The sequence below is a fragment of the Phoca vitulina genome, unplaced genomic scaffold, assembly GCF_004348235.1.
Source record: "Phoca vitulina isolate PV1807 unplaced genomic scaffold, GSC_HSeal_1.0 scaffold22, whole genome shotgun sequence".
Lineage (NCBI taxonomy): Eukaryota > Metazoa > Chordata > Mammalia > Carnivora > Phocidae > Phoca > Phoca vitulina.
The window spans coordinates 39,098,410-39,112,138 of record NW_022589725.1 but is presented as its reverse complement, the minus strand read 5'-3'; the positions used below and the strand labels follow the sequence as shown (position 1 = coordinate 39,112,138).

The window sequence follows — 13,729 nt, the reverse complement described above, 5'->3', positions numbered from 1 at the left end:
CTATTTTACAGAGGTTGTTTTCAGCCTTAAGATCAAGGGGAGGACCAGCAGCTGAATAAAGTAGTCTCTCCTATGTGTACAGTGTAGGGCACAATGTGGCCTACTCGGGGCCATCCATTCACCAAATATTCCAGATATTATTCCGGATGCTGCTCACAAGATACTTTGAGAGGTCCGATGAGAGCCCCTTCTCCACCCTACCTCTCGTATGGGGATGTTGAGGGTACTAAATGGATAAGCAGATAACCCCTAACTGTTAACAGGGGTTAAATATGAAAAATAATGAAAACCAAAAACAGCAGCAGATGTAGGATGCAAGGTCTCCCAAGAGACAGATGGCTCAAGGCAAACTAAAAGGGGCCAGCAATTACCATAATCAATGGAATACACCCCTTCCTATCTTTATTCAAAGTTCTATTAACCAAGATGATGAGTCATCAGCTCCATGGAAAAGTAAGCCCACTGTTCTTTGCTCCTCACCCATCTATGCCTCACCCAGAGAATCTGAATTTAAATCATAAAACTTCATTGTATACATAACCATATCTACTTTATCAGATCCAGCTTAGCTATACACTCCCATAAGCCCTGCTCTTCCCCATCTGCAATTATCATCTTCTTAAAATTGCTTGCTTGCTATGTGCTCCACAAGAACATAAGCTGACTAACTGCTCTCCTTGTTCACTGTCACCAGTGAGCAAGCCCCACATGGTGCCTGGCACATACCCTGTATGCCTTAAGTACTTGAGTAATAAATGATTGAAAGGAATCATGCCTAGCAGAGCAGGCGCAAAATTATCTACAGGCAATGAAACACAAAACAGATACTGAACCCTCAAATCACTGAAGGGTAAAAAGTAAACATGCACAAGTTTTTCCTGTGAATTAAGGGAAGGAGCAACAAGAATGGATGAAAGACTGTATGTATATAGAGATAATAGAATGCTCTAATATGCGAAGTTCAAAGAGGAAAGACCTTGGAATTAAGGCATGCCCTTAGCAGGGGAATGAATACATCTGATGAACTGTGCATCACCTGAATGCACATCCTCAACCTCAGGCAATACTCAGTGCCTAACCTGGGATCCCTATAATAATAAATTGTATGTCCCTGGGAGGTACAGCCCGAACTCAAGTAATATTCAGTCTTTGACCTGAGATCTCAAAACAGAATAATCATAAAACTACACAGCAGTTACATACAGAGAGTCTCAGAAAACCTGATTTGGGGGTAGGGGGAAAGGGTCTTGTAGTCAACAGTATTCTGTTACTATCATAAGCAGATAAGAATGAAAGCTCTAAGCCCAAGGATTTCCAAAAAATATACATTATTAAATTTAATTAATTTTATTTTAATGCATAAATCCCTAATAAAAGATATCATAAAAGTATGTAGAATAAAAAATGAGAAAAATACTCTAAAAGGTACACTTGAAGCAAATCACATGATTACTCATATTTTCCCTTATGACATAACAAATCACTTATATTTAATTTGGTATACATCCTCTGGCCAAAGATAATAGATTCTGTTTTGTTTTGTTTTGTTTTTAAATCATGGCGAGTCAATAGCTTCCGCCCAAGATAAAAGAACACTCCTGTCTTTAGCATCACATGGCAAATGGGCTGGCTATTGCACATTGGAATCCCCTCAAAAAAGAGTGAGAAGGAAAAACTGGTTTAGCCTGGTTCTTGTTACCAATGACCTCACTGATAGTGAACAGTTTGTCTTTACAGAGATAAGAAACTGTACTCATGTTTAAAGAAATGACTTAAACCCAGGGATAACTAATAATGAGAGTGGGGAAGGTACAGGCTTCAGGGAAGCAGACAGATACACAGGGTCATAGGAAGTGTTTGGCTATACTGCTGAGAAATGGGAAGACCCAGGCAGGTAAATCCCTACCCCATTCTACATAAGGCTCCAAGGTGCAATCCCATTGTATAGCTCTTCTGAACAAGTCCAGGGTGCCAGGCCAAAACACCTGCTGAATGCATACTCACAACAGCCAGAAACTAGAAACCCCAAAAACGCCTATCAACTGGTGAACAGACAGACAAAACGCAGCATTATCCATACACTGGAAAACCATTCAGCAATAAAAAGGAACAAATACCATACTTAGTAGTGCAGATGAACCTCAAAAGCATTATGCAAAGTAAAAGTAAACAGACGCCAGAGACTATACACTGTATGATTCCATTTATATGAAATGTTCAAAAAAGGCAAATTTATAGAGGCAGAAAATAGGTAAGTGGTTGTCTAGGGCTCTGGGCTGGAATAGGGATTAACTGTATATGCGTATGAGGGACCCCGGTAGGGTATGAAAGTATCCTAATAATGACCTGTGGTGATGGTTGTACCAATAGGCAAATTTACTAAAAATCATTGAAATCTAAGCTTGAATTGGGTGAATTTCATATATTAAAATGTACCTCAAGAAAGCTGTCAAAAAAACCCAAATAAACCCACTGAACAAACTTCTATCTCTTCAGCAAGCAGCAAGCCTCATGATACATGTAACAGTGCACTGCTCTGCACCTTGCCTCACTTCCCCTCCTCATCATCACCTCCCTGGGCTGGCATCTCCCAAATCAAGTATCAGTCCAGAGGTCATGCACTAAGGCACTGTTTTCAATATTGTTATTGCTGTTGTTGTTGTTCTGGACAAAAAGTAGCAAATACCTCAGTAAACTGTAGTTTTAAAATCAAAGGTAAGTTTAAAATCAAAGATAAAACTAGTTAACTTCTAATCTGGTGGACTGATCACATGAGTCATGAGGGTTAATTCCCATGAAAATGACTGTAAGGTAAACAGAAGAATAAAGAGACAAAGGGGAAGAGATGACAGCAAAATCATTTCTATCAGGTTTTGACAGCTAAAAATGGAAGGAAAGGTAATTCACTTAGTAAAGAGGAAAACAGTACAACCTAAGTGCCTGCTTCAGGACACCAAGTGAGGCAATACACCCCCACAGAACCCTGAGAAGATCATCATTTGGAAGCAACTCATATCACGAAGTATAAAGTACATGACTAATAAAATCCAGAGCACTGGTATTTAGTGACTGAATACCCCAGAACCTCTTTCTCAATCTCACAGTCTGGTGACTATTTCACATCACACCATACACATAAGAAACCAGAGGTCTAGTCTCTGAAGAAACTAAAGGACAAATGCTCCAGATGAGAGGACTTGAGACATAGTGCTAGGCACAGGCTTGAAAAGTTAAGATATTAGACTGCAGGAACTCCAGCCTCATTCCTCCACCCTGAACCCCAGAAGTCCAATAAACAGATGGATAGGCCCTAGGCAGGAAAGGCCTCTGAGTGTTCTTCTTAGAGAAACTGAACCCAAAGAAAAGATCCACAGGTATCAAGAGGTGGGGTTCCCCATCCATGAGAACATACTGATCCCCACCTGCCCTCCCTACACTTAAGTACCACCAGTCAACAGCCACCTACCCATACACACTGAGCCTCCAATTCACTTCTAGTGCCTTACTCTTAAATATGAGCAGAGTCACGAATCTCCAGGCACTTAAGGAAAATCTTTAGTATCAAAGAGACCAAAATAAACAGGAAAAATAAAATCTGGAAAAAACAGAAGAAAATGCACAAGCACAAGAAAACAACAAAACCAACATAACAAAAAAAACCTATACTCAATACCCTCAGATAGATGACATATATCCACAGGAGATTACATGCAGTTAAAAACCAAAAAAAGGTATGAAAGAGGGCTGCTCATATAAATTAAAAATATGATAAAGTTAAAAACCCAATAGAAATATTGAAATGTGTAAGTCAAAGACATCTCATAATAATAGAGCAAAAAGACGCCCCCTAAAAAAAAGTACAGGAGAAGATAAGAAAATAAACTGAAGAGGTGACTAAGAAAACTTCCAGAAAGAGAAAACAGAGAAGTTGGAGGGGAGAACAAAAATATTTCCCAGGGAAAAAAAGGACATCTCCAGATAAAAAGAATTAATTAAGTACTCAGAACAGTGAATGACAACGAACGATACTCATAAAATCTAAGAACACCAGGAATAAATAGAAAATCCTAAAAGCTTCTCTAAAACAGATCACACTCAGGGGCGCCTGGGTGGCTCAGTCGGTTGGGTGTCTGCCTTCGGCTCAGGTCGTGGTCCCGGGGTCCTAGGATCGAGCCCCATGTTGGGCTTCCTGCTCAGCTGGGAGATGCTTCTCCCTCTCCTCCCTGCTCCCACTCTCTCTCCCTCCATCTCTGTCTCTCTCTCTAAAATAAAGAAATAGGGCGCCTGGGTGGCTCAGTTGGTTGGGCGACTGCCTTCGGCTCGGGTCATGATCCTGGAGTCCCGGGATCGAGTCCCGCATCGGGCTCCCTGCTCAGCAGGGAGAAGCAGACTCCCCGTACTCCCCTCCTCCCTCTCATGCTCTCTGTCTCTCATTCTCTCTCTCTCAAATAAATAAAAAAAAAAAATCTTTAAAAAAAAAAAAAAATTTTAAATAAAGAAATGAAATCTTTAAAAAAAATAAAAATAAAAAAATAAAACAGATCACACTCAAACAAAACAGCAATGTCTTAAAATTCCAAGGGAAAAATGGATGTTTAACCTAGAATATTTTCTACCAGATTATATAAAAATCCAATGCAAATGAAAAATAAAGACATTTTCAGCCATTCAAGGACTTCAAACCTTTACATGCCATGCACCCTTTCTTATAAAGCTACTAGAGGATGTGCTTCAGAAAAATAAGGTAGCAAATCCAAAAAGAAGACTATCATATCCAGGAAACAGAAATGATCCAAGGGAACAGTTATGCACCAGGTCTAAGGGGCAACCATACCTGGCCAGCTCTGAGGTAACTCCTGAGAGAAAAAAAAAAGTAGAATCAATAGGTTATCTGAAACAAAAAATCATCTGATGTATTTAAGTGTTTGGAAAAACTGTTGATAAAGGATTAACTTTGCTGGGCATTTGATGTATCTTTTAGGGCATATGGGGGAGAAAGTAATCACAGGTATACAGAAAACTAAGCGAATGAAAAAGTATGTCAATGTAAGGGGGAAGGGATGTTTAAAAAAGGAAATATTATCATATTAGACTGCGCGGCTCAGAGATAAATGGTATTTACATAGTCACGATAATATAAACAATTATCATCTTAACCCAAAATTATGATATACGTACTCATGTAAGAGAGGAGGTGAGTTTAAGAGCTAATCTTCGACTACTACAGAAGTTCAAAAACCGTAGTTCAACAACTGTAACTACTATTACAGTAAGTCAAGAAATGCATAAAACTGATAAATCAAGAAATAGCCACATGAGCACAGAATTTAAAAATATGGAAGTAAATTTCAGAGATGGCAACTAAAAACTGAAAATAGATGCCCTCTTGGGAACAGGAAAACTCCAAGGTCTGATAGGAGAACTTCGGTACCATTTGGCTGCAACCACATGCATTCATAACTTCGATAGGTTCTTAAAGCCCTATTTATCATAAAACGAAAATAAACTTTTTAAGTCATAATGTAAAAGTGTGCGGTTTTTTCCATTATTTAAATTTAATAGGATAATTTGTCAGCATCGGGCCCTATCTGGGATAGTTACAATGCCCCAGGGCTCAAAGGCAAATTAAGCACCAAACTGTGGGCAGCATGTGCTCTGGGCTCCCTCCTTCTCCAGGGTGGGAGAACACCTGCTAGGCTTGGACAATGGCCCCAATTCTCCAGCTTGCTGATGCAGCAGATCAACCCAGAGGCTCATGAAGAGCCCTGAGCCCAGAATCAATCCTGCCAGTTCAGTGCTCCTCAAAGTGTGGTCTGCTGACTAGGGTACACAAGGAGATAATTTCAGAAACCGAGAAAAACTGTAAAAATTTTTATAGCAATTTAACAATGTAACATTATGGCTTTTCATTCTAATAATAAAAAGACTTAGGCTGGTATTTGTGTGTCTACTTTCTCCTTTCACTTTTCTAGTCATTTGTTTGTACTGTATTTTACAGGACAAAGAAGCCCTCTGAGGCTGAAAAAGCGCACTTGAAGTCTGAGCCAGTTCATGCCCTAGTGCATGTGCTGTGTCTGAATGTAAGTATGCTGGGCGGAGGACCTGGGGAGACAGAGACATTACTGGATTTAGAGTGCATATCACATGCTTGGCATTTTGTGCCCATCCCCCCCGTCCTTCCTGAGTTCCTTGAGGGTAAGCCAACTGCCTGCTTCGTTCACCACTGTATATATACCCAACATGCAGAGCAGTGCCCAGGGCCCAGTTTGGGCAAGAGCGCAATGAGAACTGGAAGTGGCATGAAACCAGCCCTTTATGGTTAATCATTTTGCATCTGTCTCCCCAACTTAGTTCTAAGTTCCTCATAATACCACACAGATGTCAGGGTTTCCAAAAGTCCTAAAACTTATCATTCTACCCTTTCTTTTGAAACTCTCATAGAAAAAACTGCCTCCAGGGGCGCCTGGGTGGCTCAGTCGTTAAGCGTCTGCCTTCGGCTCAGGTTATGGTCCCAGAGTCCTGGGATCGAGCCCCACATCGGGCTCCCCACTTGGCAGGAAGCCTGCTTCTCCCTCTCCCACTCCCCCTGCTTGTGTTCCCTCTCTCGCTGTGTCTCTGTCAAATAAATAATGAAAAAACTGCCTCCCAACTCAGTGCCTCCCACATCACTTCTCTTCTGAATAATGCCAGTGGACTTTTATTACTGAATCAGCCTAACAGAATATCATATTCTTTCCGGTGAACAGTCGTATAGCACTATAAAACCTAAGAGCATATGGCTGCCACACTGGTCACTGGCAATACATCACCTGGCCTTCTCCCTTCTCCTCCTAGCCATCCCTCCATATATTTATCTTGATTCAACTCTGGTGTTATCATGTTATGAGAACAAAATAACTGCCAACCAAATCTTCCAAAAGCTAAATAAGCACTTGGAAATCTCTACCCCTGATCATAAATTGGTCCCAAATTAAATATTAAATATATTTTAATACTTTAACACTCATAATTCACACTAGTATTATAAGAAACCAACTTGAATTCATGAAAAATCTGTTTGTAGTAACTATTCAAAGCAATTACCTGCAAGTAGTTAATCAGATGATCTGCGATCACTATCTACGAAAGTTTTTATTTTATTATTTTTTTTTATTTTAAAGATTTTATTTATTTATTTGACAGAGAGAGACACAGCGAGAGAGGGAACACAAGCAGGGGCAGTGGGAGAGGGAGAAGCAGGCTTCCTGCGGAGCAGAGAGCCCGATGCGGGGCTCGATCCCAGGACCCTGGGATCATGACCTGAGCCGAAAGCAGACGCTTGACGACTGAGCCACCCAGGCGCCCCTCTATGAAAGTTTTTAAAGCACTGATTTCACAAGGTAAGATGGTGACCTAAAATTGTTTCAACCCTTAAAATTATCAGAAATTCTAAATAAGTACTGTTTGATTTTAAGAACTTACTGTGAAATAAGCCCTTGCCTCTAATACAGTCAACTGTCATGGGGTCTGCACTTGTGTACAAGGTCCATAATAGACCCATATATAAGATGGAGAGTGAGTCTTCCAGGTTATCACATATTAGGGCTGCCCTCTGGTCAACAGTTGTGCTTCAGTGTCTGGACAAACCGGGCCTGAAAGCGGTACACTTGTGCAGTTATTTAAATATCCTATTGCTCTCTACCAATTTTAAAAATGATGGAATATAGAAAAATGAAAGGACTGATACTAATGATAGGAAGCACAGGGATCATAAACTTAAAACAGCTCAATAGATGGAAAACATCTGATGCCTTAAGAGTAGGCAATCTCTTGGCTTAAGCAAGATGACCAAGTATTTACTAATAAAGCAAAGAAACAAAATAAAAGACCATGGATGAAATTCATGTAAAAGCATCCATCTCCAGTTTATAATATTTTTAGTTCCCTGGGAATGAAACGCCTTAGATGATTATTCCTTGGCTTATTAGCACACTTGTTCAGGGATGCATTATTTCAAAAGTAGGATGTATTACTTCAAAGTCTTTGCCCTGCTAGTATCAGTCCACAAAATCTACAAACACACACACTGCACCAAAAGTGCCCCCAGATAATACTTTTGGATTATCTCAATATGTAGAAATATACATATATCCAAAACTGGTTAAAAAAAAAAAAAGGCAAAACTACAAGTTTGCAGCTATGCAAATGAATATTTATTAGAAAGTTTCTAAGAAATTTTAAAACCACCATGAGTAGGATTTTATCTGGTGGTTGGATTTTGTTAGGCTTTTACTTTATGATTTTATTTAATTGAAGAGTTTGGGAAATTTAGGGCTGGTATCTTTTAGGAGAGCTACACACCAATACATGTTCAACGGGGTTGGCTTCCTCCCACCTTACCCAAGTCCAGAATTCTTCTAGCATGAAGGAGCCCTATGTCTCAGAACAAGTCTGTACATGCCATTCAGTGGCAAGTCAATCCTCCTCGTAATGAAAACATTTAGTTCCTCAAAATTCATTTTGCCCCACTGGATGTCTTTACCTCTAGTTAAGAAAAATAGATGCTACACTTAAGGGATAACATTTAGAGAAGCCCCTCAAAAAAGTTTAAGTGTTTGATCCAAAATGTTAGACTAATGATTTTTAAAAGCCACACAATTTATACAGCACTTTATTGCTGAGCAATCGGAAGTAATTTTAGCACTTTCACAGATCCCAAGGCTCCTCCTAATCCAGTGGGCAAACAGTGTACCCATTTAAAGGGCCACACCAAAGCCTGCAGAGAATGAATTTAGCAGGTTGACCTCAGCAAGGAAGAATGTCCAAGAATCCAGCCCAACATTCCTCTCTACCGCCACTGCTACTACCCTGCCCCAGCCTTCACCTCCTCTCTTCTGGACCATTGTCCTAGGCCAACCATCTTACCTGCTCCTTCCCCAAAGATCATCTAATCAGGTTTCTTACTCCCAGGGGTCTCCAAACCCAACAAAATCTTCAATGATCCCTCAATGCTCATCTCTCCTTAACTCACGAACAAATAATCTCTCCCCAGATGCCCACTACTGCCTAAACTTCCTGTCATTCCCAAAGAGGTCACCCTCAGCCCTTCTGTCACACACACCCCTCCTGCCCTTTCTTCAGTAATGAGGGGGTCAGCCTTAGCACCATGCCCTAAACGGCAACAAACTCTCAGTGTTGCTTCTGCTTACGATCTTTAGGCCCAGAGTACTCTCCTCCTCAACTTTCAAGGTTTACAGCCTACCCTCCAAAGACAGGGTCAGACAGGGTCAAGATGCTCAGTTCTCAAAAAAGGCATCCATCCTTCCTGTGAGCAAGTCCTGACCCCAGACATTGCACCTGCTGGATTCTAAACTCCCTAACTTCCCCTCTCACTACCTACAGTACCTTTCCAGATGTAGGATTTTCCTTCTCCTAGTCAAGACATTTGGAACACCAGTCACTGTATGCTTACAAAATACAAAATAACAGGGTAACCATAACCCCAAGGAAAAAACAAAAATGGTCAAATAAATATTAAAAATATTATATATAATATAAAAATAATAAAACCCAATATAACACAAAAACCAACATTTTTTCTGGTTTTGTTTTTTAAACAGTCACTGTCCCCCTTTGATGAAAATAATTAAAATTCACTAGATTTACTTAACATGCACAAGATCACCTTATAAACACTTTTTTATAAATGGTATTCTGAATGAAACCTTGTAAACTGAAATTCACAATATTTTTCTTAAGTTTTAATTTATGAGCATTCTTCCCAGTGATCCCTAAGAAACCTAATGCAAAAAATATACTTCTCTGAATAGGACATATTCTGTGTTTCAACTCTTTTCTTTAAGATAGTTATACACTGTTCGCAGGGGTGCCTGGGTGGCTCAGTCGTTGGGCATCTGCCTTCCGCTCAGGTCATGATCCCAGGGTCCTAGGATAGAGCTCGTATGGGGCTCCCTGCTCAGCAGGGAGCCTGCCTCTCCCTCTCCCACTCCCCCTGCTTGTGTTCCCTCTCTCTGTCTCTCTGTCAAATAAATAATAAAATCCTTAAAAAAAAATTTTTTAAATATTTAAAGATAGTTATATACTGTTCAACTATACCCAGACTATTTACCAATTTTGTCAACGATAGAGAAAATTATAAACCACCCCCTAAAAAAGTCACTTTCATAAACAGCAAAACCCAGAAAACTCCCTCTTTTTACTCACTCGCCTCACATAAATACAGCCTTCTCAAAATAAGCAACCACAATCACTAAAAAATAAAAAGCTCATAGAAAAAACAGAAAATAGAAGATATAGCAATGAAACAAAGGCGGGCTACAGGTTGTTCAAGCTTAAAGGTATTTTACCTGAATTTATGTTAAGAAAAAAGCTTCTTTATAAACAAGTTATCACAAATATTTTCCCAACTCAGATGCTATTCACACTAGTGGATGTTTAGTAATAAATAAATGCTAATATTAATAATCTAATCCCCAAACCACCACATGCAAACCATGCCAACAAATCCTAAATAAACTCCTCTGCATAATATAAATCATTCTAGAAATTAGACATTGAAAGGGAGACGCAAATGGAGATGTTAAATGCTTCTCCTATTTCTACCATCTACCAAGACTGAACTTCCCAGTATCAGTTCATATTGTGATGTAAGAAAACATCTATGAAAAATCAGGAAAACCTTAAGACTGAATATTTGATACTATGGAATTAACTTTTTAGGTGTCAGAATGGCACTGTGATTATCTGAAAAACAAAAACGATACATACTTAAGTATTTATGGGTGAAATGGTATCTAGGCTTTAACCTTAAAATACTAACGGAGAAAGACTGTAAATGAAACCAGATCAGTCATGTGCTGATTAACTGTTAAATTGGGTGATCTCTCTCTCCTTGTGTATGCTTGAAATCTTACAGAATAAAATAGAACTGCTGGTGAGCAAAATCTAGGCACTATTTAGTGTATATGCTTGAAATCTTACAGAATGAAATCGAACTGCTGATGAGCAAAACCTCAGGCACTATTTTGTATATGTGTATGCCACTTTTGCACAGATTTCTTAATTTGTTAGGTTTGCATAATTTGAGAATTTCTTCTCAACTGTGCAGACTTTGTAGTCAGAGAGCTGTGTCACGGCCAGTATCCCAAATGCTTCCCAACTGCACCGCTCAGCAAATCTATTTCAAAAGCTTGGGGGAAGGAGGGGTGTAACCAAAGGAAATGAAGAGGGGGAAAAAATTTAACAATGAACCTGCCCAAACTGTTACCATAAAGAACTCCCACCTCTTAAAGCCACTTAGTACACATTCAGGTTTCATTCTTTCTTTCTTCGTATGGTTTAAAAATGGACTGCTGGCTTCTAGTTCACTTCACTACCCTTCACATCCATCCATGCTGACCGAGGAAGATACAAACAATCCAACTACTGTGTAACCAGGTCAAAAACAAGCTTTGGCTAACTCACTTGGAAGAGTACACTCACCACTTAGATTTGGCCAGAAAAACTGGGTTAGAAAAAAACGACTGGGGCTTAAACAAACACTGGGGCTGGGGAGAATGTCTTAGAGCCAGTTACCAGGCCACTCAGTGAGTTGCAACACAATCTTTTCCAAAATTTTCCAAAGGCTTCCAAATTCAGTTGAGCCCAGCAGGCTGAGTTAACAGGGCTTCCTTTCAAATTCAAAAATCTGGCCCCGGCCCCAACAGTTAACCAACAAAACACATGCTAATTCACTTGAGATCACCTAAGAATACTGACTCAAGTTCAGAGCACAGGCGGGTACACAGCCCGGTACACAGCCCAGGCCAGGGGAAGTTGGAGCTGGGGAGAGGCGTTCAAGGGATAGATAAACCCTATTCATAAAGCATAAAAGAGACAATAGGATCCACACTTAATTTGGCCTAAGAAAATGTCTATAGTCAGCTTCCAACCCCCTCCCTCCATTTCTAATGAGACAATGACAATTCTTCATGGTGAACCACAAAGCCCTGTTCATAAGATATTTTTTTTCTAGCCCCTTGTATCCACTCTAACAGCCAGAAAACACCACCAGTGCAGATTACTTTTAGAAAAAGTTTAGCAATAAGAAATAAATCAGGACAGGGGAAATTTAACATTCTGTTTGAAATCTTCAAGGCCTGCGCCTCCATTACCTACAGCTCTTTCAGAAGCTCTAGAATGTGCTCTGAATAAAATGAACAGCACTGTTAGTCACATCAGGTGTCAGCTACTCAGAGTAGACTCATAGTCTCCAGATTTGTTAGTTTCATTTACCGTTGGGAGGCGGGTGTTAAAAAAAGAGACAGGCCTGGGGTGGGTGTGAAATCTGGGCATCCTCTTGACTCCTCGCTCTCCCTCATCTGTTTCAATTACACACCTGTCAAACAGGTTATTCCTGGAATTCAGATTTTATAATCTTCATGCTGTAATTCTTCCTGCTCCTGGTGCCCAAACACACACCCCTCCCTGTTTCCCCAAAATATGTATGTATCCATCAGCAGCATGTATGATAAAGTTAAGAAGCAGTCCCAGGTAACACCAAACTCCTCACCTTAAGCACTTTGCAAACATTAGAACGAGGCAACACGAGGACAATTTTCAAGAAGGCCAAGGCAGTGGTTTAGGATAATCATAGGCCAGGCCTGCCTATACTGAATTTTAATTAAGACACACAAACTCAGAAGGCCGGAATTGGGGAAAACGAAAAATTAAGGTCGCCTTATGAAAAAAATGTTTTCCCATTTTACTGAAGAAAAGTGCATGCCTAAGAGTGTAGCTTATTTCCTTATCTCAAAGCCAGGAAATGAGGTCTTTTAAGGCCACCCTGAATATAAGCTCCTGTTTTAAAAGAGAGGGACTGCAAGGCGAAACCCCTTTCCCAAGTTTGGCCAAGTGGCGTGGCCTCCAGTCAGCAGCGTGTTTATCACTCTTCTCCTCGTCCCCCAACGAGAAGTTTCAACGTGCCACGGGAAACAAAGACGGCGCCTCACACCGACCTTATAGACTTGTCCATAGGTGCCATTTCCAACCACTTCCACCAGCTCAAAAATCCCAGCAGGATCCTAGAGAAGAGGAGGGGAGGGGTTAGAATTTAAAAGCAGCACAACAATGAATAAATAAAGCGGGGCAGTTGGAGATAAAGGGCGACTGCAAACCGGGCGGGCTTCCTCCCGCGCGGTCCCCCAGCGCCCGAGGCCGCGCCCGGGGCGCGGGGGGCGCGGGGCGCGGCGGGGTGGGGGCGTCGGCGGAGGGTCGCGCCCCGCCGCCCCGCACATGCCGACGCAGGCAGACAAAGGGGCCGCCGCGCCCGAGGCTCTGCCCGCGGCGGCGCCCGAGCGCCCGGCGGACCAGGGCGCGGCCCCGGCTCCCCGCTCCCGGCGCGCCCGCGGCGGGGCCCGTCGTGGCCACTCACCCGCAGGGAGGAGAGGTCGATGTCCACCAGACTTTTTGCAGGGGAGTCGTTCGCCATTTTCCCTTTTTGCCACCAAACAAAATAGTACCAATAATATATCTGTTTCTCTATTTATTTCCGTCACAGGCCAGGCCGCCGACGGCGCCTCCTCGCACGGGAGCTGGCGGCCGGGACTCCGCCTCGCGAGGCCGGGAGCGGTGGCGGCGGCGGCGGGCTGGTCGCGGTTCTCGGCCGGCCCGGGCCGCGCGCGGAGGGCGGACGGAGCGTGCGCGGGGCGGCGGCGCTCACACCATGGCGCGGGGCGGCCGTCAGGCCCCC

The 13,729-nt window shown here is 41.8% G+C and overlaps 1 protein-coding gene across 23 annotated transcripts in view; it reads right to left on the bottom strand.

Annotated features, from left to right (window-relative positions):
• Positions 1-13,646, bottom strand: part of MAP4K4 (mitogen-activated protein kinase kinase kinase kinase 4) — a 191,377-nt gene extending 177,731 nt beyond the window's left edge. For all 23 annotated transcript variants that reach the window (XM_032419509.1, XM_032419514.1, XM_032419518.1 and 20 more), the window contains exons 1-2: positions 13,412-13,646; positions 12,996-13,061 (exon numbers count right to left, since the gene is read on the bottom strand). In XM_032419509.1, the coding sequence (XP_032275400.1) occupies positions 12,996-13,061; positions 13,412-13,468 (123 nt within the window). In that variant the 5' untranslated portion in view covers positions 13,469-13,646. The remainder of the gene's footprint in view (positions 1-12,995; positions 13,062-13,411) is intronic.
• Between the last annotated feature and the right edge of the window lie 83 nt (positions 13,647-13,729).